Source organism: Acomys russatus, chromosome 20, assembly GCF_903995435.1.
Source record: "Acomys russatus chromosome 20, mAcoRus1.1, whole genome shotgun sequence".
Classification (NCBI taxonomy): Eukaryota; Metazoa; Chordata; class Mammalia; order Rodentia; family Muridae; genus Acomys; species Acomys russatus.
The window spans coordinates 12,785,908-12,810,946 of NC_067156.1; the positions used below are offsets into that span (position 1 = coordinate 12,785,908).

Here is a 25,039-nt window from a genome sequence, read left to right on the forward strand (position 1 = left end):
AAAAAAAAAAAAGAAAAAAGAAAGAAAAGAAACCTGTCAATTCTTTCAACTTACCTTTGAAATACTAATTATTTATTGGCTGGCACACCATGAAAATTACTTATTTAATGATTTTGGCAACATTTATCAATGTCTATGTATTCAGTTTCTTCCTTAGCTGGTGCAATAGCAATGTTATACATGTCTACTAAATTAGAACTATAAGACTCAAGGAAAGCTTGACACAAATCTTATGTTCCTACTCATGAAACAGCTAGCAGCCAGACATGCTGGTGCTTGTTTGCAATCTTAGTATCAGGGAGACAGAGGCAGGAGGATCAGGAGCCCAGAGGCATCTTTAGCTATATAGTGGATGGGAGGCCAGCCTGGGCTACATGAGACTCTGTCAAGGGTATGGGACACAGGGAACAACTCTAAAATTTTTCCTCAACTAGGTAAAAGAGACATAGGAGAACTATGACTCCATTGTAAGTTTCCCTTTACCTAAAAATATCACAGGACTGCCAAGGTGCTTTGTTAAATAGGTTGGTAAGCTCTACCGATTAGTAATCAGAATAAACAAGCAAGCCAACTATGTAGGCATCATTCTTCCCGCGTGGGTCAAGGACTGTGAAAGATATCTGGCCTTCGTAGCCCATTGGCTTCACCAGCATGTCTAGCCCATCACTGAAACACATCATCAGAAGCAGGGAAATAACTGCCCGCAAACAGAAGAAAGAAAGGCTGTTGATGGGTGGACTGTCACACAGGCAGAAAAGATCTTCTCAAAAATGTGTTTAAAATAGCCAATATTTGGAAAGTAACATTGTCCGGGAATCTGTGATGTCCACACAGAGAGCAAAAGCAGACTAGGAATTCACAAGTATGGTTAATTATCATTTATCCAGAAATAATCTTTTTTTTTTTTTTAAAGCAAAAGAGAAAAGGTGATAAGGAGGCAGGTTAGTTGTTCTGAATATTACATATATAAAAAAATAGTCTCATCTCATGATCACATGAGCTAAATGCACAACTAAAGAGTTATTAAAGTATTGCAGTAAGGACAAGAGTTCATTTCACCCTCCTCTATCTGAAGAGTTTGTGCGCTGAAGGCGGCTACTAGAAAGTTACTGACCCGATTTAACTAGGTTAGTCAACATGACTGGGCCAGCTGATTGCTAATGATAACAATTAAAGAGTTAGGCTCTGGAGTGTATTATACAAGAGAAGAATAAGTTAGAGGAGAGGAGGAGGAGAAAGGAGGTGGAGGAGACAAAAGATGAGAAAGAGCAGGAAGGGGAGGAAGGGGAGGAAGAAGAGGAGGTAGTTCTTTCACTTCCAAGGAGACTGAGAAATAGGGATCTCTCTCTCAAGGATTATGTTCTCTGGGGCAGACCTCCAAGGTCCTTAGAAAAACACTCTCTGGGGTTATAAAACTGCCAAGAGATTGTGAAATTTACATCTCAGAGGACCCCTAGTAAGGATTAACAATGAAAAGCTGTTCTAAGGGTAAATGTTCCGGGGATAGGGGACATGGGGGGGGGGGGGGGGGGGGGGTTGAGGAGCGGGAATAGAAGCTCCAAGGCCTAAAGACTGGAAGAGACGTTCTCAGGTTAGGCAGAGAAAGGGAAAGTTTCAGGCCCAGTTGGCCTGACAAAGACTAGCGAGCAGGGAAACAGTTTAGCAACTGGCCCAATCATGAAGGGTAGGAGGGACACTAGAAGCTCAGTGGGCTGTAAGAGGTCACCCTAAGCCCAGTGGGGCCCTAGGTATGTTGTGGAGAATCATTAATGGATGAGTACGATGGTAAAACTGTGTGTGGAGGCGCTTGGATCCTGAGCAAGGTTTTCGGATCTGGTGTCTTGGCATCGAAAGCCATACTGGTCTCCTGAGTGGAAGGGTAGAATAAGAATTGCTTACTGGGGGCATGTTTCTCCAATGCTAAACTGCAACTAGGCCACAGAATGAAAGAAGTTGGCTTTGGAAAGGAGTCTTCCCTATGAGGTTTCAAGATAGATAGATAGATAGATAGATAGATAGATAGATAGATAGATAGATAGATCGATATATAGATACATGATAGGGTAGATATAGATAGATATAGATAGATATATTAGTATGCAAAGGGTGGTGGTGCACCACTCAGAGGGCAGAAGCAGGCAGATCTCTGTGAGTTCGAGGCCAGCCTGGCTTACAAAGCAAGTCCAGGACAGAACTACAAGAGAAACTGTGTCTCGGAAAGGAAAAAAAAAGTACAGATATTAGTACAAATATGAACCACCTCCACTAGAGCACTAGGTACACGCTCACCTGCTTTACAGCAATCCTGTGAAGTAGCGACTGTATCACCATCCTGACCTTGCGAATGGCAAAGCTAAGGCTTCCTGAAGAACTTGGTTGAAGGTCTCACGGAGAAAATGCTTACTATTCAATGTGTGGTCACCTAACAGCTATGTTCAAATGACAATAACAATGAATTGAAATGTTTACTTATCCAGTGATTATTTCTGATATCGTCTTGCTGTTACTTGAGTCACAACTTGTGTAGATCATTCCAGGAAGTGGCAGACACAGACGTGAGAGGTTGTGTCCTTGGTCCAGCATCACGGTTGGCAATCTGATTGAACACCAGAGCTTTCTTGCCTATGAAGTTGAGCATTGCACAGACTTTTCTGATCCTTAAACTAATATTTATATTCCAATGAAAGTATCAATAAGCATACGGATTATATCTGCAATTGTTTTATTTGCAAACATTACAAGCTCCTATCCACACACATGGCATACCATATGTATACTCTGTCCCCCTCCCCCCACTAGGGGCTCAAGATCTGGATCGCATCCGACTCTCCACCTACAGAACAGCATGCAAGCTGAGATTTGTGCAGAAGAAATGCAATTGTAAGTGTGCCATTTGTTTGTGCTAATTACCTGCATGAGTACTATCATTTACGCTTGTTACTGGGTTTATTAAAACCCGGTTTTTCTACAAGGATTGAAAGCCATATGTTTAAACAAGAATAAAGGGGGAATGGTAGAGAAAATGTTGCTAAGCAACTCTAAGGTCTGACTTAGTCTTAACTACCAACCTCTTAGAATGCATGAGCCTCTTTATGTTTCCTCTGTATTCTCTCTCTCTCTCTCTCTCTCTCTCTCTCTCTCTCTCTCTCTCTCTCTCTGTGTGTGTGTGTGTGTGTGTGTGTGTGTGTGTGTGTGTAGATATGTATAGATATATAGATACATGCTAGGCTAGATAGATATAGATATGCACAAATATATAGATATAGATATAACTAGCTGCTTGATAGATAAGTGACAGACATGGATATATATCACATATAGATAGAAAGAGGGGTAGATAGATGATAGATAAATCAATCTAGAGAGAAAGATTTGTGAACTCGGAGAAGCGTTTTCTTTCTTCCCTACCTGTGGCATTTTAAATGCCACCCAATTGCTTTATAAACCCTCACTCAAAAAAATCCTCTCTACATGCCCATTTATAACTGTCAGTGCTTACAAACATCTCGAAAATATGAAGCCTTCTTTCGGAAACTATATAACCAGCCAACGTAATAAATGTTCTGATTACATTTGTGGACAAGAGTAGCAGAAAAGACACAGCTTTTAAAAACACAGGGACCAGCTTCGGCTTGGTGTTGACCCTAGACTCCACATAGCAAGCTGGCGGCCAATCACATGAGCCTGTCAGTACTCCCTGAGGGCCGCCACGCCCCTTTGTAATACCACAACTGTTTTCTCTGGCAAAAAATATTACTTCATAGTTCATTTGTGTCAATTTATTATTTTCTTTTTAATGAATTGACTCTTTATAACTTGTATTTATAGAGTTATAAAAGTTATAAGGTTCAAAAAGTTAGGGCCTCACCTCAGATGTAGCCCATAGGCAGCTCAGTCTCCACGTGGGTCCCCTAGTGAGGGAAGCAGGGGCTGTCTTGGTTATGGACTCTGTTGTCTACCCTTCGATCACTTCCTCCTAGCAGGGCGGCCTTGCCAGGCCACAGAGGAAGAGGATGCAAGCAGTTCAGATGAGACTTGATAGTCTGGGGTCAGTTGGTATAGGAGGGGGGCTCCCCCTTTCTGAGGACTAGGGGAGGGGGATATGGTGGAAGAAGGAGGGAGGGAGGGACCGGGAAGAGAGGAGCGAGAGAGCTACGATTGGGATATAAAATGAATGAATTAATTTTAAAAAAGGAAACACTAAAAAAAAAAACAAGTTAAAAATGTTAAGTCCTTAAAATCTTATTCCTAGAATGTTCCTGAGCCCCGGGTGGGACCAGGAAGAGACTAGGGAAGGGGCTGCAAACAGGATGTAAAGTGATTAAATTTAATTTAAAAGTTATAAGGTTAGAACACTTAACTTGTAACTTCTCCTCTTCTAATTAATAAGGAACAGCTTCTTTTAAAAACTGTAAGCCATAACGTTCTATCCAGAATGTACAGATAGTTCTTGGATTCCTAATGTGGGAATTAGACTCTTCGGGAATACAGGAACAGCCACTTCCCTGGGTGTACCCAGCCAGAGTCTCTATAGCTATTTCCCAGGGCCCTGAGCAAGCCACCAGTCCTGCACTTCTGGGTATACAATTTATCACGACTACGCAGATGGTACGCTGATTCATTCCCTCAACATCCTTGTTTAAAGCCAGTTCTCCAGCCAGTGCATAAGTAATAGGCTAAACTTTAGGACAGGATGTGAAAAGAGAAAACATACACATGAACACACACACACTCAAAGCAAACCGTGTGAGTGTGTGCGCGCGCGTGTGTGTGTGTGTGTGTGTGTGTGTTAAAAAAGGAGCTGTGGCCAAGGATGGAGTGGTATCTTAGTTGGTAGGGTTCTTGCTTGGCATACATGACATCACCATAACCACATTAACCAGGTGGTGCATTGGACAGAAAGATAAGAAATCCAAGCTCATTGTTAGATTCACGGTGATTTTTAAGGCTATCCTGAACTATAGCAGACCTTGTTTCCAATAATCAATCAATCAATTAAACTGAATTTTCAAAAGGAGACGTAGCTGTATTTGTATTCTCAGGCATGAATGAACCAGTAAGCACCTTTTAGGCGCTGATGTCAAGGGGTAAGGAAAAGACTTCCACAGAGAAAGAGCCCCTTTTCCCCCTCAGTGCCATCCGAAAGAGAACAAACGAGGAATCTCCAAAGGGAAGAAATTTACCTACATCCCTATGACTTATTTCCATCCCATAGTCTTTCTGATTGAGGAGGAGTGGAGAGACTGGGGTAAGAGCTCCATGCCCCTTAAAACTTTGGCAAGCTTTTTGTAGGCTTCTGTCAGTAAAGGTAGGGTCTTCTGGAAAGACCACAAAATGGTTAGGAGGAATGAGAAAATGAACCGGAGAGAATGGAGAGGAAGGAATGAAGGAAGGTATGGATTCATAGTGATTGGCAGCCCTGTAACCAACATTACAGCATGCATACACTGTGCCGTCCCTGGCCAGCGCTGCAGCATCCTGTGGGTCACATTGCATTTCTCCTTCTCTGAAAAAGACTATTCTCATTCTTCCACATTCCTTTTGTTTTTTCCTCATCCTGTTCTTTTTTGTCTAATCTTCAACCTGCATAAAAAAAAATAAAATAAAAATTGTGGCCTTCTAGGAAAATAGTATGGAACCAGAGGGGACAATAGTCCCTCTAAAAGGAGCCTAGAAACCCCAAACCTGTTTAGTGTCCCCTTGCTGCATCCACTCAGTTTCCTCTGAATTTAGTAAGTATGTATGTACTCCTGCTACGTATCTGGCCCTGGGTCAGGAAGCAGAGACAACATGACTGACTGTGAGATGCAACCTTGAAGTTGTTCAGAGTCTAACTGGGCAGCTGGATTGTTGAGAGGTGCATAAGTCCACATTAGGTACTTGGGGGTCCTGAGGAAACAGTGCACTAATGTGAGAGCGAGACTTGACGAAAAATCTGGACTGGATATGAAGGACTTGCTAAGCATTAAGCAAACAGAAAAAGGAAAACAATTATGTGCTCTACAATGTATAGGCTTCATTCATTTTAGAATAACAAAAAAAAATCACAGTCTAAAATAACTAGTTAAAAGAAACACTCAGAAAAGAAAAGCAAGTATGACTGGAACACTGTGCTGAAAGTAAGCTTTTTAAAATGGTTTCCATGATGATCAGAGGATCAAATCCAGGGCTTTCCAGCACTTGCTCTGTTTTCTCTCCTAACAATCAGTGAAAGAGTGTGGTGTTCAGAATTGCTTATGAAATGCTAGCACAGTTGGTCTTGGCTTATCTTAATCAATGTTGGAATCTTCTAGAAAAATAGCCAAAAGGAACTGAAAGAAAGAGCAGAGGTCTGCTACTCGCAGCAAGGACCACAAAGAAGATGAAGCCTCTTGGATCAAACAACGCAAAGGGCAAGCCTGATCTCTAACACAAAGCAACTCCAAGCTTCCTTACAGCAAGGGCAAAGAAGGGACCGTCCCAGTTGTAGTTATCTAGCACCTGCTGATTGAGAGTTATTAAGATACCTTGGCCTGCCTGCGATGCTGTAACAAAAACATCAAAATCTAGGTAGTTTGTGAATAATAGAAAAACTTTTTTCATAGATACAGTGGCTGGGAAGTTCAAGATGAAAGACATCAGTTTACTTGGTGTCTGCTTTAGGCCCAGTTTCTGAGTCCCAGATGGTGTCTTCCCTTCCAGGAGACCTCATATGACTGAGAGGGGCAGGGTCACATACTAGGGCCTCCTTCAGAAGGGCCTTAGTCCCCACTGTGAGGCTCCACTTTAAGGACTTAATCACTTTTCTAAAGCTCCAACCTCCTATTATTGTTGCATTGGGGATTAAGTTTCCACATGTAGTTGGAGGAGGGGAGATAGGTACAATGAGGTCATGCATAGGACAGCTCATTATGACATTTATTTCATAGAAATCAATGTATCAAAACCAAGCACAGGTTGTTTATTTTTAGGCACAGAAACTCCTTACAGGTAAATTTTATTCTGCATATTAGCAAATCTAAATTTGAAACCCACAGCATAGAAGAAACGCATATAAAATTGGCTCTTATGAAATCATCCCATAGAGGGAAAATTGCCAGAATACAGCAGGAAGGTATGGGGTTTTTTTATACTGAAATCATAGACCACACATGTTAATTGCCCATCCTTCACACGGAGTACAGATTCCCAATACAGATGCCAAGCCCATCTCCTTTGATAGAAGTCTTGGTGGATGCTGAGAATAAAGGCTCCCATTGCTGCAAAAAGGACCGAAAGACAGATTAGTGGCTCTTTTTGTATAGACCAAGAACTAAAAATGGTTTTTAGAGCTAGATATTTGTAATACATTTGGTAATGAGGAACAGTAATATGTTGCCCCAATTAAGCAAATTGTTGCCCCCCAAAAGATTAATCCTACTTAGAAGCTATCGTTTAGAGAAAACTTCTACTCACTCGTTATATGCTTGATTTTACCAATAAAAAATATTGTGGACATTCATTCTCTCTTACATGTGGCTGTGTAACACCCCCCCCCATTCTCCCTAGTCTCTTGGACTTACAGGAACCTAGTCTTGCCTAGGTCTCTTGATCCATCAAAGACATGTACCAACCTTGATGAGAAAAGAATAGCTGTAAGAAAGTCATCTCGTTTTTACAGACAAGAGACTTTCAGCCTTTCCTCCTTCAGAATTATCCACATCACTACATCTGCTAAGTGTTCCTCCTTGTATTCCTTTATAATTTCTCTCCCATGACACAGTTAACACACTCCCTAACAGAGTAGAAGGATGGTTGTCTCTGAAACTCCAGGGGCATCACAATAAAGACACTCCCAAACAGAGCAGAAGCATGGTTGTCTCTAAAACTCCAGGGACGTCAAACTGGCTGGCTGTCTTATGTGTTGGAAAGAAAAGGCCAGGAATGGAAAGAACAGGATTTCTTACACTCTGCTAATTCACAATCCTTTCTTTAGTTTCCAGATTATTTAAATTTCTGCAAAAGCAAACAGCCTGTAAACTATGGATAAACTGTGTAAAATGATTCCCCTCAGCCCTTATTTTAAGAAAATAAACCCTTCCTTTGGTCAGCAATGGCATGCTTAATGATCCAGGTACCCTGCAATGTCAGCATTTTTTGTCCTTCAAAACTTATTTTGGAGTCAATGAAACATAGCTTCAAGTTCATGACCAACAGACAGGCAACATGAGAAACAAATCAGAACCACAACAGAATCACTCCTGTTTAATAAAGGGAACGCGATATCACAACGGGATGCTCCCTCCCATACCCACAGCAAGAGCTGCCAATCCCCTATTCCGCTAGCCTCGGCTTTGATTTTTTCTTTCTGTCAGGAGCAACAACTAACTTTTTCTTTAAAAGGAAAAGAGGTGAGAGTCCCTATAATTGCATCTTGTCTTTCATAATTTCTCAAAATTTCTGTTCTCTACTGAGTGAAATACCACCCATTCAGAATTTGTTGGAACACATGCTTTTGTCTACATTAAAGTCTATAAACATTTTTTTAAGATTTTGTAGGCACCAAGAACCATAGGTACCTATTGTTCTGTTTCTTTATCACAGCAAAACTATCCTCAGAATATCACATCTCAAGTAGTTCCTAATAAGATTTCTTAGATGAGCTAGTGGATATAAAGTAGATTCATTTTTTTTCCACTGGCTAGTGACTAGTCTACACAAGAAGAGAAACTCAAAGAGTTGTTCTTAGTTGTAAGGACTTGCTCCTGCTTGCTTTCTTCAGAGGGGTCACTAGTGTCTCCTGTCTCCCTGCCTTGCTGTTCAGTGCACGCGTTTGTGGCTTTCTGGATCAGTTTTCTGTTGCTGTACACTCAGTCCATAGCATCACATTGGGCTGAGATCTGCAGCTCACACTCAGGACTTGAGGACCTCTTCCAGATGCATCGGCTATTGGTGGAACTCTCACCCTTGTGGCTGCAGGACTGGTGCCCCTACTTTCTAGCTGGTTGCCAGCTGAGCACTTCTTTCAGTTCTTAGAGCCTTGATTCCTTGCTACACTATCCCTGTGGGCTGGGATACGCCGACAACCACTCAGATGACCACTGCTGAAGTGGGTCTCATTTCCCCTTCTGTGACCAAACAGCCTTCACTTTTAAAAGGGAGAGTTAGCTGTTTATGCCAGGAGTAACCAGATGATCTTCAGATTTTAAGGTTACCCAATTTAAAGCCAAAATCTCACCTATACAAATCCCCTCACACAAATATCAGAATTAAGGTTCTTTTGAAGAACTAGGGGGAAACAAGTGACATTAATGGACAAGGAATCTTTTTTATTAAATATTTTATTTTTAACATATACAGTGGTATTTCTACACATATATACAATAAACTACCTACAGTAAGAAGAACTATGACACAATTAAGAATTATATAGAAGTTACATTCTTAGTGTTTTGGCTATTTGTGTTTGGCAGCCGTGAAGAAAACATCTTTCCTATCTCAGTGCATCTAGGATTCTGAATGTAAATTAATATCTATCATATCTTGTCATTATCAACTTAAAACAACTATCTAGACCTAAAAACATCTTAACCCCTAAACAACAAAGATTAATTATAAAACTAAACTACCTGGTCTTTAACCTCATCAGAGACTTGAGAAGGAATAAAATTAATTACTTGAGTATACAAGGAGTGCAGGTTATCAGCTTCCCAAAATGAGAAGATAGAGACAGCTTGCTACCTCAGCAGTCACCCAAAACTCTCTATAACGCTGGAGCATCATCTTCAGCCTTCTGGCCCCATATATCTGGCAGACATATTTGTGAGGCAGGAACTATTGAGGACTTGCTGAGCAAGCAATCTTAAGAAGATAATCTTGGGAGTCCACCTACCAAAATACCCAAGAACATAGATTTTTCTTATTTCTAAATAATGACCTTGAATATAAAATAAATTTTAAATTAAAAGAAGAAAAGAGAAGGAGAGTGGGTGCTTCCCCTGGTCGAAGAGTAGGAGGAAGGGCAGGAAGCATAACAATTAGGCACATAAGGGACAGATGACTAACATGGAGCAGAGCCTTCTTTGTGTTGTTTCAAATGTTTTCCATGCATGTTTTGTTACCTATGCTCAATATTCTAGTCACTTGTTTAGAATAAAGAAAAGTGCATTGCACAAGAATACAACGTTCTCAAAAATCCCTGTGGGGGAAGTTGCTGGCAGCAGAGCATAAACAAAGTTATTAATGATGCCCATTTAAGTCAAGCCTAGGGGAGGGGAAACCTCTCCAGGAGCCAAGCACCTATGGGGAACTGGTTTCCCTTTCATAAGAGCAAACCTCTAACAGAGTACAGCTATGACTTTAAATCCTGACAATTTAGATGTGAGTTTCTACATAGTTACTTTTATTTATTTGTTTGTTATTTGATACAGGAAATGGAGGGGTTTTTAATGGTATTTTTTAGTTTTACAGAATGTTGACTGTTTTGCTCAGGGTCTCACCATAGATCAGTCTGTGGACTAAACCAGGACCTGCGTTCTTCTTTCTGAAGGTGAAATACTGCAGACAGCAACTCCCTTGCCTCCTGTCTGCTCTTAGGTGGCACCTGGATGCTCTGCACTGAGACAAGTCATCTTTAATGACTTTGTAGTTGGGGGGAAACTATGCATTCCTATTGTTTTAAACTTTCCCCGCCCATATTTAACAGATGCCAAGGCAAGATTCAGGGATCTTCCCCTTGAGGTTTCCTAGCTTTCTTTCTGGAAGCTTCTGCCACAAACACAAAGTTACTCAACAGAATGGTAAAGGGGACCCAGAAAGTGTTCTCCCATGGGAAACATATTATGGAACTCCGGGGCACACTAAAAGAAAGTGGAGGATTCTCAGAAGGTCCGGGACACAAGTGGTCTCTCCCATGAAGCCACACTGGTTCTTTCAAAGACAATTCAACCCCAGTGTCACTCTGGGTTGCTCTCCACTGAGGCTTCCTTAATGCTTATTGTTGTTGTTAACAAAACACTTCAATAATTGTGCATTCAATGAATAGGGACGGAGCACTTACACTACACCACGCTTGACACCAGACCAAAATGTGTGGATGAAAAGAAGAGAATTCAGAAGTTCCTGCCCCCTGCTCTTACATATTTCTCTTTCACAAAATTTAAATGAGTGATTCTCTCTTCCAATCTGTTATGGTCACCTGTTAAAAATAAGAGAGAGAAGGAGAGAGAGAGAGAGAGAGAGAGAGAGAGAGAGAGAGAGAGAGAGAGAGAGAGAGAGATTGAAGCTGGTTATAGAACGCTGGGAGGTCATCTGCCCAGGTCATAAATTTGGGAATCATTTAAAACCCCTTCTCCCTCTCAAAATGTAAACATTGTAGCATCTCACCAGCTGCGTGTGTACATGCCTCGTCAGTTCCTCAGAAGCTTTCTGAGATAACCCTACATCCACATCCGAACACAAAACACGGGGTAAACTGACCCTCAATCTTTCCCATCCACTGGATAACCTCAGATACCATCCGCTGGACTCCAAGTGTGAGAGAACTTACTATACATTTTTATAGTTTATACATTATTTTACTATACAGTTGACCTTAATGTACAGGGACTATCTGGCTTATACTGATCTCGTTATATGACCCATTTAAAAGCAAAGAGTTTTCACTGGCAGGGTAAAACTATAATTTTAACATCTTGACAATTTAAATGTGTTCATAAGTGCAGTTGCTTTAAGTTTTAAAATTACCTGAATTACAGTCCAAAATAGCCCTCAAGATATCTTATCTTGTCCCCTGAGTGGTAATGCCTCAGGAAAGCCAGGGATTTCAAAGGTTGGACACGCCACTGCTGTCTTGAAGATAAAGAGAAAAGGGTGTTTAATTCCTAACTGTCGAAAGGTACCTAGCAAGAAAGGCCACAAGACACGGCTAAGAAAAAGAATAAATATTTGGAACAAGTTTTCTCCAGAGAATTTAAATGAGAATTCAATTCATCCTCCAGTTCTATTGTTTGCCTTTCTTTTCTCCCTAAAGTACTTACCACATTCTAACATACTCTGTGTTGTGTGATTTACTTCATTGCTATGTTTATTGTGAACTTTTCTGGAACAGAGATCTGTGTATGTCCTATATATCAACATATCAGCAATCCTTGGCACACAAGTGTTTACAGAATCTTTTTCAGCTAGGCAAAACTTTTAAGACATTGAGGAGAATCCTATCATTAAGTAAATAATGGCAGTACCACGCATGGTTTCATACTTATTAATATAAATCAGTAAAATGCCACGAACATCTGACTCAGTAGTCAGAGCCGGGTGCAGTGGAATATACCTGTAATCCCAGCACTCAGAGAAGGAGGGCGGGAAGATCTCAGTGAGTTCAAGAGCCAGCCTGGTCTACAAAGCAAGTCCAGGCTAGCCAGGGCTCTGTTAAACAGAGAAACCCTGTGTCAAAAAAAAACAAGGCTATTATTATTATTATTATTATTATTATTATTATTATTATTATTATTATTATTGTTGTTGTTATTATTATACATTATTATTCTTGTTGTTGTACTGTTACTATATTTCAGAAATGAGAGGTACTTAATGGAGCTGAGGCATGGCTCAGTGGTTATTGAGAATACTATGCTTCCAGAGCAACCAACATCTGATCCCACGATCAGCACTGAGTGGTTCATAACCTCTTATAACTCCAGCTAAAGAAGATCTAACACCATTTTCCTATCGCCCCTGCCAGTGCACTCACATGCATGAATCCACATGCAGACCCATACATATGCACAGAATTAAAACACAAAAATAAAACCTGAAGGAAAGTATTTGCCAATATCCTCTAGATTTACCTCAATATGGGGTAACTCAACTTCTGTTTTCCTCTTAAACCATCCTAAGTTTTCAATGTAAATTTTCTTGTGACAAGGGTTTTCAAAACCCGCAACCTTCGTCTCCATGTTTGTAAGGGCAGATATATGAAGCCATGAAGGAAAGAGTTTCGTGGGGTGAAGGCCGTATGGCAAACTGAGACCGCTTTTCCACGATTTTAGAAATGTCAGGCCATGACTAAATCTTGAGTGTGTTCTACAGTTTGACACACAGATGTTATTACAGAAAGTATAGATGAGTACAGTAACCACAAAAGTGTGCACGCCCATAGAAGAGGCTGACGTCACAGTTAGGTTCCCGAGGCCTTTCTGTGGCCCTGATTGCAATCAGCCTCGATTTTGGTGTGCTTTAACTCAACAAACCACCAATATCTCAGTGAAAAGAAAAGAAAAGAAAAGAAAAGGAGGGAAAAGAAAAGAAAAGGGGTTTGTTTTGTTTTGTTTTGTTTGGCTCGTGATCTGAAGGCTGACAATCACTAAGGCAGAGAATAGATGACGGTGAGTAGCTCTGTGGTGGTCGAGGCACAAGACTTCTTGCCCACTTCTCAGTACCTCAGGAGGTGGAGAAAGGGGAACTCTGGTTCTCAGCTAGCGATTGCTTGTTTTATATTTTCACTCAGACCCCTGAAGTTCTGGGTCAGTCTCGCTTCCTCAGTTGATCCCCTGTGGAAAAGTTGTAAAAGATGCACCTAAAAGTGTGTCTTTTTGATACCCTAGGCATTTTTAATCTAGTCAAATTAACCATCACACAGTCCTAAGATGGATTTCCGATGAAAACATTTAAAATATACGCATTTAGCAGCTTTTGTCCCCACAATATTTCAATTGACGTCAGCCATTCTAATTGGCAGTGTGTAATTAAAACTTGTTCCACACCTTTTTAATGCTAGAGATCAAACCCAGGCCTCGTATATGAGACAAGCACTCTAACACGAAGCTGCGTCCTTTATCTTGTGACTTTCGAATTTTTTCTAATAAATGATACATTTCATAGTCTATATGCTTTGTAACTATATCTATGACCTCACCAAGATGTCTATAAATCCCTATGCTTCTGATTAGCCATCTACAAGCCTCTTCACTTTGCTGAAGTCCGTTACCCAGGCAACGCTGTTTGCACTAGGAAGCTGGACGTTGGCAAGTTTCTGAGTAGATAAATGAAATACTACTTGTTTCATTAGTTACTCTTACTGTACAGACAATGATATATTTAAAGGGTATAGTTTTAGTGCAGGAAAACTAAGGCTTCTAGATGCTATTTACTTGTGACTGATTCCCAGTGTTCCCTATAGTGTGTCTTGTATTCATGGTGTCCAGATGGGCTCTTCATACCTAGTCAAAAAGACCAAAAGCTGTAAAGAGATAGCAGATGACAATTTCTCATGTGGGACGGAGCTGCAGCTGCTCTTTCTTTCTGAACGTGGCCTCTAGCATCTAGGATTCTGGCCATCTTGAGCCATAGTGCATAGGGAATAGGATATAAACTAGAAAGCCACGTTCAACAAAGCCTACGAGAGTTTGTAGAATACCAAGCTAACTGAAAAATTTCCAGGGATTTTATATGGTACCTGATTTGTTGCAGGTGCTCTGATCTACTCAATTCATGAAGCATTACTGACCATCTTGTTTGAACAAGATATTATAAAGATTATGAACATAAGCATAGTGTCTTCAAGGTACTGATTATTTGGTTCTCAGGTCCATAACTTACTTCTCAGCTATCTTTTGGATAATCTGATGAAATTCATACATGTTCCTTCCCAAAAATACATGTGACCATAACATAAAACATTTAGTTCATAAATCCTTCTCCTCCAAACTCCAATCTGAAGAAATAAAGAACAAAATTATGTGCATAAATTACTGGAAAATTCAACATGCTATAAATGGTCTAATAGATGTGTGAAAGTTACTGGGAACTTCAAAAAGAAAGAGTGATTGACTGTCTGGAGGTAGCAGAATGGGCTTTTCTATTCTGGGGTATGGTGTGTGTATACTACCTTGAAGGATGATGGATCAAAGGCTACGTCCTGTGGGAGGAGCAGACTCAGTACAGGCATACATAAAAATATCAAGGGCGTCCCAAGCTGAATTCTTGATCCCTCAAGGATAAAGTAACTAGTAACCAATCATTTTAAAGGTCAACTAACCAATCATATTTATACTAAATTCTGTTTCTGTAAGAATATAAAAGACCCAAGCTTTGCTTATTCGGGGTCTCCAGCTCAATAGAGCTTGGTAGACCCCATCGCGATGGATCAATAAAGCATCCCTTGCTGTTTGCATCGGAAAAAAAATATCAAGGGCACATTCCAGCACTGTTAGAAGTCTGGTGCACCTGGAACATAGGCTACTTTGAAGAAGCTGAAGAGCAGTGAGAGAGGCAACCAACAATCAGTAAGCCAGAGTTCAAACACTGGCTCTCATTGTCAGCCTCTTGGATATTATTCAATGGAGAATGGAGAATAAGCTGGCCGTAACTGAGCCTCACACTCTTTCCTAGGATGAATAGAAAGGGAAAGAAATTAGATGTGAATGGGGGGCTTGCTTCTAAAAAGGCAGTAAAATCCCAACCTGGGGCATTAACAATATACAGAGTGGGAAAGCTACATAAAAGCAATCTATACAGAATTCCCCAATAATGACTAAAAGCCCTAAACAAAGTGACCAGCCACAAGGGAGATAATGTGTTAAGGACTCTTGCTTCTAAAGTTATTAAACATACTCTGTACAAGTTAAACTGGCCAAGGATAAGTTAGATATTATTCTTTTTCCATTTAATTCTCTTATTATTTTTTTTTTTTTTACAATTTCTGGTACCACACTTTGAAAATAATAGGCATAATAAGTGCTTGATTGGATTGAATTTAGCTAAATTTAATTTATAGTGTGATGCTTACTGAGCCAATAATTATTATCTCATTTTGGATAATGATGTCAGTCTCTAAACATAATTTAAGAAGCACGGAATAATTTTTTTTCCTGACAGGCAGTGTATGTTCTGGCAGGACCTTTGGGGATTGGCAGAATGCTCAGTTTGATTTTACATAAAAATGTGTTGTAGACCTTTTTCACAAAGCTTTATTACAACACCTTAACCAGGAAATTAGAATGAAGCTGAGATGTTATCTATGTGAAATGTGATATTTCTTTCTGAGGACTCTTAGGAGATTCACACAAACTCTGGTGCCTCATATTTGACCATGTCCCCTGGAGGGGGAGACCTGGTGGCACTCAAAGGAAGAATAGCAGGATACCAAGAAGAGACTTGATACCCTATGAGCATATACAGGGGGAGGAGATCCCCCTCAGGAACAGTCATAGGGGAGGGGAATAATGGGAAAATGGGAGGGAGGGAAGAATTGGAGGATACAAGGGATGGGATAACCATTGAGATGTAACAAGAATAAATTAATAAAAAAAATTTTTTAAAGTGTCTTCCTCGGTGATAAATTTGTGCTCCAGGAATGCACAAGGGGTGGAAACCAGCAAGCATAAACAAAACTGATAAGCCTCTGAGGGCCTATTTGTTTTCACATCTTATACGGGCTTACCTCAAGACCACTAGTCAAAAGCAAATCTTAAGCACTGTGCTCCTACTAATATTTTCTCTCCCAGCAAAATGCTTGGTATATGTGAGTGGTGCCCTGTATCTGCAATGTAATTGCACAAAACACCTCTGTGGACTCTGCCAGGGCAGCCCATTTAACTAGTTCTTTCTTCCCACTGAGTTCCTGAACCTTATTTTGAGAAGAGGCCTTAGAAAGGCATAGAAATCAGCTAATTGAGAAAGGCCTCAATAACTGACTAGTTTGTACATGGCTTTTCTTGATGGCAACGCTTCCAAGATTTTAAGAATATCTTTCAAATAAATTCCTCTGCATCAAATGAGCACCAGTTTCCTGTCCTTTCATTTCCATCTCCGTCTTTTAAGCCTTTTCCCTCTCAGTAGTTCTCGATCTATGTCGTGATGTTGTCACAATCACCTGGAGGTGATGCTTGAACATAGAGATCCTCTGGTCACAGCATGGCCCGTGGAAGGAGATAGCATAGTTTGAAGTCTCCCACTCCTCTGAACAGGCCTGCTTTTTTTTTTTTTTTTAATTTATTCTTGTTACATCTCAATGTTTATCCCATCCCTTGTATCCTCCCATTCTTCCCTCCCCCCCCCCCCATTTTCCCATTATTCGCCTCCCCTATGTCTGCTCCTGAGGGGGATTACCTCCCCCTGTATATGCTCATAGGGTATCAAGTCTCACTTATATCTGCATACTAGCCCAAGGGGCATGTCCCACAAAAGCCTTCACTTACCAGGAAACTGGGACAGAAGGGAGGACATCCTATTGGGACTCTAAATGAGAGAAGCATGGGAGAATAGCAAAGTAGAAGGATCCAGAGGGTCCTAGAAACCTACAAGTAGAACATTATGATAGGCAGATTTGGGTCCAGGGGTCCCGCTCAAACTAAGGCACCAGCCAAGGACAATACAGGCGGTAAACTTTAAACCCCTACCCAGATCTAGCCAATGGTCAGAACATTCTCCACAGTTGAGTGGAGAGTGGGATATGACTTTCTCACATACTCTGGTGCCTCACATTTGACTATGTCCCCTGGATGGGGAGACCTGGTGGCACTCAGAGGAAGGACAGCAGGTTACCGAGAAGAGACTTGAACAGGCCTGCTTTACACCACCAATTCAGTGCCTGCAGTTGTGGATCCGAGGTAGCTGCCATGACAGTCAGAAAAGGGAAATAAGTGTTAAAAATGTATCAGGATACAAATTCTTGATTAAACATACAAATAGATATGCATAAAACTTTAAATAGAGGCATTTTTATTATAATGAGGAGTATGAGATATCTCTTAGTTATAGATCTTGCTTTACTCTAAGTTGCAGATTAATATACCTCTAGTTGGGTCATGTCAGGCCAGATTCTGAGCCACCGTCACTCCTCCATGTTTTATGCGTTTCACTGCTGTGTGTTCTTCATCCTGGGGCATGACCCTTCTTCACCTCCAGCTGTACTTTCCCACTTTGCTTTAGGAGTCAATATGAGGTTTACCTTCTCCTCCAAGTACTCCCAAGTTTCCAGTCCATGGTGGGATTTAGAGCTGTATTTAGAGCTCTTGTGGCAGCTTAATTTTTTTCACTCTGGAGACGGATGTGTCATGACTCAAGGGTTTTGTGTCAACTTTCACTGGAGTCTGACTGTGGTTCTCCCCATGGGAATTACCACCTCTGTGGTCATGACTTTATGTCAGTCACGGATAACAGCAACCACGGTGCATCTCAGGTCTTTAAAAATTACCTGTTGAGTTTTCTTTCTTTTCAAACCATTATGGAATCTTGTTTCTTTTTCCTACTCTGTAAATATAAGCATATGGCAGGCAGCCTGTCTCCATATGCTGCAGCCACGGTGTGCAATAGATGTACGGTTGGTAATGATGCATTAAAATATCCTGCCTTCTCATGAATGACTTAAACTTGTAAATCCCAAGCAAAATGTTTTTTAAATATGTGTTTTGTTTGTTTGCTTGCTTGCTTATTAGGGGTGTTTCACATGCTCCCACATACTTGTGGAAGTCAGAGGACAACTTCATGGAGTTGTTTCTCTCCTCCCACCGTACGGGTTCCAGAATTGAACTTAGGTAATCCGTCGTGGCAGCACGTGCCTTTGCCTGCTGCTCTACCTTATTGGCCCTGGACAGGTATGTGACCTGAAGTTGAACTTAACCAGGGATCACTGTGACAAGTGTCATCTTTATAACACAGTTTTACCTGTTCAAATCAAAACCAAAGTGAAGTCACTAAAGAAAGCTTATTACCATATGAGGTAAATATCTTTGTAACTGGAGGAAAGAACTGAAAGAATTTGAGGGGGAAAGAAAAGAACAGTAAATTCCAGTGATTCTCTGTTTTCTCTCAAAAACTGTTACACTAAATGTAATAGTGATTTATAGTTCACTATTTTCCTATGAAACTTTTCATTGTTCTTCTAGTATCTGCAAACTGAGAAAGGCGTATCTTTTTTTCATTGTGAAATGAAGGCACAGCCTGCTCTCTAAACCTCCTTTTCCTATAGGAGAAAATAGACCTTAGCATAGAGTGTTGACTGCCAAAAACAACAAATCACTGTGTAGTTGCCTTAGCCAGGCTTTCTGTTGCTTTGATGAAACACCACGAATACAAACAAGTTAGGAAGAAAATGGCTTGTTTTCTTTACACTTCCTTATCACTCACTGTCCCTTATTGAGGAAGTTGGGGCAGGAACCTGGAAGCAGAGGCTGAGGCAGGGTCTACGAAGGAATAATGAATACTGGCTTCTTCCTTAGGGCTTGCAGATCCTGCTCTCTTATAAAACCCAGGACCACCACCCCAGAGGTGGCGTCACCCACAATGGACCACCCCATATACATGAATCACTTACTAAGAAAATGCCCTACAGGCTTGCCTAGTCCCATCTTACAGAGGCAGTTTTCTCAATAGAGGTTCCCTTCTCTCAGATGGCTTTAGCTTGTGTCAAGTTGACAGAAAAACTAGCACGGTTGTACACACTTCATTATTATATCTTCCGTTTGTCTGCTTGATTTTTCCCTTCCTCCCTCCCTCCTTCCCCCTTCGTCCTTCCTTACTATACTTAAGTTCTGGGAAGTCAGGAATATGCAATTTTGCATATTATAATTCTAGAACCCGGGACATCTTCTCTGAAAAAGGCCTGAACGTTTACTGAAAGGAGGAAGTTTTAAGTCTCTGAGCTGGAAGGCTAAGCTGAGGGTGAGAAGGAGCCTTCATTGGTTCCTGACACACACCCACATGACTAGGGGATGAGCTCTTATGGCCGCCTCTTACTCCACCTCTATGAGGCCTGTAAAAATTCTTGAGTCATTTTTTCTTGATGCCTACTTGTACCTTAGAATACTGCATGAAATTTTTCATTTGAGAATTGTGATGGGTAAAAGACAATACCTATGTGGTGTGTGTGTGTGTGTGTGTGTGTGTGTGTGCGATCTTTCAGTTATAAGTATATGAGAATTCTTTGTTGTAGCTACTTTTCTCACTGATATGACAGAATACAAACTAAGGAAAGAAAGATTGGTTTGGGATCACAGTTTCAGGAGATTTCAGCCTGTTGTAGTGACAAAAGCAGGGAGCAGTGGCTCTGATCACAGAAGTCAATCATTTCTACTGATCTACATTAGCCAGAAGAGCCTCACCTCTAAAAGGCTCCACAACCTTCAAAGTCATGTCACAATCTGGGGACATAGCATTCAAAACATGAGCCTGTGGGAATATTCTAGCTTCACACCATAGCAGGTAAGAAATAGAATACATAGCTATAGTGAAGTTTTCTATAAGCTCACAACTTATGTTAAGAATATGCACAGGGCATGGTGGCACACGCCTTTAATCCCAGCACTCGGGAGGCAGAGGGAGGCGGATCGCTGTGAGTTCGAGGCCAACCTGGTCTGCAAAGTGAGTCTAGGACAGCCAAGGCTACACAGAGAAATCCTGTCTTGAAAAAAAAGAATATGCAATGTGTTGAATGAAGCATAGCTCCATTTTTAAGTGCTTGATTAACATGCACAAAGGCCTGGGTTTGATCGTTGGTCCCATATAAACCAGACTTAGTGGCATACACCTGTAACCCCAGCACACAGAAGGTAGAGGCAGTAGGATCAGGAAAAAAATTTCAACCTTAGTTACATACATAAAATGTTTAATGACAACTTGGAATACATGAGACCCTGTCTCAAACCAAAACACAAACAAATGAAAAATGTACAAATGAAAGAATACATATTGGTACTTCAAGTCCAGCATGCAGGCTAACCAGAATGATTTCTTCATCTTGATTCTTATCATCTGAAGATTATGGTTGCCTTGGAAAATCCCTGTGGGCAGAATTGCACAGAAGATTAGGTAGTTAACACTTAGAGTGGGGAGGATTGCATGGAGTTTGAGGGAAAACAACATATCCCTGTGGTTATGGAACTTGATTGGGTAATTTCTAAACAGAACTCCCTTTGCACATACCTGCATGTGTGGGATAGGGGGTCAATACAACCTCACATGCCAGTCCCCACCACTTTAAACATGAAGGCCACGAGCAAGTGTTGAAGGGACATATTTATAGGTGGGTAAACATGTGTGTATATACACTATGTGATTGGAGGATGTATATATTGACAAGCTGTATACAGTCTCAGTCTAACTGCAATTTTCTTTTTCTAATTAAAAAAAATCCTAATGCAATGGATGCCATGCTTATAGATATGAATATCAAATCTGTCTAAAATAATATACACCTACTTACATAAATCATTCCTGAATTGCCTGAGTCGATAACAATCAGATCCTTACAACAAGGCCTATTAGGGCTTACCCGGCTCCTTTATGCCAAAGGACTGAAGAAGACAGACATCAGGCAGTGCTTTGTGTGCTCCATTGTGAGTGTGTTTGCCTGGAGATGTTGTTAAGGGGTAACTTGTGGTTCTCTGAGTATGGAGTGGGGATTTCTGAGAAATCTGGGCTTTGCTACTTTAAGTATTGCTACAGGACTATAACAGGAGCATCCCCAGGGATCTATTTTACAGCCCTGTAGGTGAGCCCAGTGTGCAGCCAAAGCTGCCATCCTCTACTTCCAAGTGGTGGCAACTATGGCGGTCTCAATCATTAGTGTCTTCCATCCCCAGCCATAAGCTCTTTGAGAATCTTAAAGGGTCTGTAGCTCTGTGGCTGTGAGACTTTTCTGGAGAGCTTCAGGTAACATCTCCCTAGTCTCCTACATCTTAGACTTGAGGTCATAAGAAAATCTGCAAGTGCTTTAGAAAAACCGATAACGCGCACGGAGTCAGTGATGCAGACCTATCCTCTGCCGGACCCAAGAAAGGCTGGTCTGCAGTAACATCATGACATGCACTAAATCCTGAAGTTGTTTTTTCTATTTCTCTCATTCCGTACCTTCTCCCTCTGGCATTTATGATATTAGGCGTCCCTGTCAGGGCATAAGCGGGCACATATTATAAATTATAAGATTATAAATTAGTTCCTTGGCGATGCCGCTATGGCTGTTCAGTACCTCACCTGAAGCAGCAAAGCCAGGGCCTCTCAGAAATACAGTATCTCCAGCCCCACTCAAAGGGGGCTTTGGATCAGAGGGTGTGTGGTTATTTTAACACAGGTAACTGTTTCTTTATCTCTTCTTTCGTTTCTCTCTCTCTTCCTTTTTAGTATTTGTCATTAGTAGTTTCCCGCAGATACTCATATATATATTAATTAATATATTAATTGATCGATATATTAATAAAATATATATTAATTAATATATATATATTGAGCCTAGCTGTGGACTTAGACTCCGTCTCCTATTTAAAAGGTGTGTGATGTCTCAGCAAACAGATTACATACATCTCTATAGCAACAAATTCCACTGTTTCTTTCACCCCTAACCTGAAGTTTCTACCTGCAAGTGCCTGGATATATCGAAAAGCAGTGAGCTGTGACTGTACACATTGATTTATAAAGTCAAACTCTTGAGTGTTAACCGCTTATCAGTGAAATCAGTAAATGATATGAAGTAGGATTGCCTTAAGAATATCTTTTTCTTCATTCTCGAGGTGGTTGATGCAGGGAGTTTTTGTTATTCCGAACGCTGCCTCACCAAGTAGAACAATCTAAAACGCACGCATGCTGTTGCGTAGACAAGGAAGCACAACTTCCTCTCCCTTTTGCCAAGTAGCAGGTGCTCTTGAGAGCTCTTATTGGGTGATAGCTGTTTCGTAAAATGTTTACAGTGCCACCTAGTGGTCAGTTGTCATGATTGCACATCCTAAATCATACTCTGGAATTGAGATCACAACAGAAAGTAACCCATACATAAAAAACTTTCTCACGTACTCTGGTGCCTCACATTTGACCATGTCCCCTGGAGGGGGAGACCTGGTGGCACTCAAAGGAAGGACAGCCGGTTACCAAGAAGAGACTTGATACCCTGTGAGCATATACAGGGGGAGGTAATCCCCCTCAGGAACAGTCATAGGGGAGGGGAATAATGGGAAAATGGGAGGGAGGGAAGAATGGGAGGACACAAGGGATGGGATAACCATTGAGATGTAACAAGAATAAATTAATAAAAATTTTTTTTTTAAATGCTAGGCCTGAAACAGATTTCCTGCTGACTTCCCACTGAATCCCAACTTAACATTTCTCAGTGCTCCTATTTAAATGAGAAAAGGACTGGTGATACTTTTTTTCAATAATTAATATGGATCTGGAGAGGTGGTTCAGTAGTTAGCAGTACCGGCTGTTGCTCCAGAGGACCTAAGTTCAATTCCCAGCACCCACATGACTATTCAGAAGTGACTATACTTCCGGTCCTAGAGGGTCCAACACCCTTTTCTGACTTCTGTGGGTATCAGACACACATATGGTATACAGACATACATGTAGGCAAAGCGTCCATAAACACTGAAAATAAGCCATAATAACCAGAAAACTACAGAAACATTGTAATATAGTAAAAACTAAGAAGAAATGTGTAATCCTGGTGCCAGTGGCATGTACACACTAAAATGGACTGGGTTAGACTGGGCACAGTAGCATGAGTCTTCAATCCCAGAAGTCCTTTGAGTTTGTTGCCAGCCTGGTCTACACAGCAAGTTCCAGGCCAGTGACAACTGTTTCTGCTCAACAACAGGCCCTGTGTTGTTTACATGATCCCCAGCAACAGGCTTTAGCTATTCCAGGGTCTTGCCTATCCATCTCTGTTTTCTTCTTCCCTTAGACTCAGAAGTGATGTTTTTCATGCTGGGCCTGATCAAGTAGCTCTCCACAAAGCCTGTGTCTTCTTCCTTGACACAGGAGACAAATCCTGCTCTTGGCTCCAGTGTTTCTCCATTCCAACCTTGTCATTTTGGCTCCACCACAACTCTCTCATGATCCCATTCTGTGCCCGGCACTCTGAGTCTTACTGTAGACCATAAATTATTACTATCTGTGTCACTGAGTGACACTTGTGTCCTCACCAGACTATTGGCTCCATGAGGCAGGAACTACATTTTCTTTCTTTCTTTCTTTCTTTCTTTCTTTTTTTTCTGTACAACTTTGAGCCTTACCATACCTTAATAATAATTATAATCCCAGTTTTACTTAAATAATTTATAATTATCTATCCTAGACCCAATGTTTTGCTTTTCAGTGAATCAAGGCCCTGGGTGTAGGAAAACTCACATACTAAGCACATTTACTTTAAATGACTTCAATATGACATCTAGATGTTTTATTTGCCCATAACAATAAGTCATTGTTTCCTGTGACTTGCCAACTGTTGGACAGGGAATGGCTCTTTTAATCCATATTGTGATCAAATGAGGGTATTAATAATACTGTTAAAATTGACTGTACTGAAGTACTGAGGACTCAAGCCATCAGGGTGACTCTTCCAAACTGTGCCATGTTGTCTCCTTGAACTCCAATATGTCCTTGAGAACCCCTACTTCATTGTTAAGTTACTTGGACATTTTCTCACTTAGTCATCAGATGTGTCATTATGCTCCTATGATATGAAGGGGCTGTGATAAGTGCTACCCGGATGAGCAGTTATCACAGTGCACACAGACTTCCTGTGCTGTGTACACTACAGAAACAAGACAGCCAAGTTCAAAGGAGGCACATGGCAGAGGTACAAAAGTTGGAGATGGAGAAGCCACAAAGACATCCTTGAAGACCTGGTGCTGATGCTGGGGTGTGATGAGTGAAACAGAGATGAGGAGTAAGCAGAGGCTGGATTTAGACAGACAAAAGCCTTTGCAAGCCATGTCTGGATTTCCAATTAATGGGGAAATATGAAAGAACTTTACACAGCGGGCAAGTGACATGTCATAGTGCTGTTCAATAACGAAGTCAGCCCCCCTAATTCCTGTTCTCTTTACATCTTGCAGTTACACTCTGAGGACCAGGCTCACAGAGTGCAACGTAATAATAACAGGAACTACAAATATTACACTCAAGAGTAAAAATAAGCCCTCCCAAAGCCTTTCATTGATAAATGCTGCTTCCTTGCGAGTGCCTCACAATGCAAATTAAGACTTAGATAAAAGCAGGGCTGGAGAGAAGACTTGCAGCTCTTTTAGGAGACCCAGCTTGAGTTTTCAAATCCAACATGGTGGCTCACAACCATGTAAAAGTTCAGTTC

At 41.0% G+C, this 25,039-nt stretch overlaps 1 protein-coding gene across 7 annotated transcripts in view; it reads left to right on the forward strand.

Annotated features, from left to right (window-relative positions):
* Dtna (dystrobrevin alpha) overlaps window positions 1–25,039 on the forward strand; it is a 358,243-nt gene that overhangs the window by 237,955 nt on the left and 95,249 nt on the right. For all 7 annotated transcript variants that reach the window (XM_051163351.1, XM_051163346.1, XM_051163348.1 and 4 more), the window contains one exon: window positions 2,800–2,880. In XM_051163351.1, coding sequence (XP_051019308.1) covers window positions 2,800–2,880 — 81 coding nt within the window. The remainder of the gene's footprint in view (window positions 1–2,799; window positions 2,881–25,039) is intronic.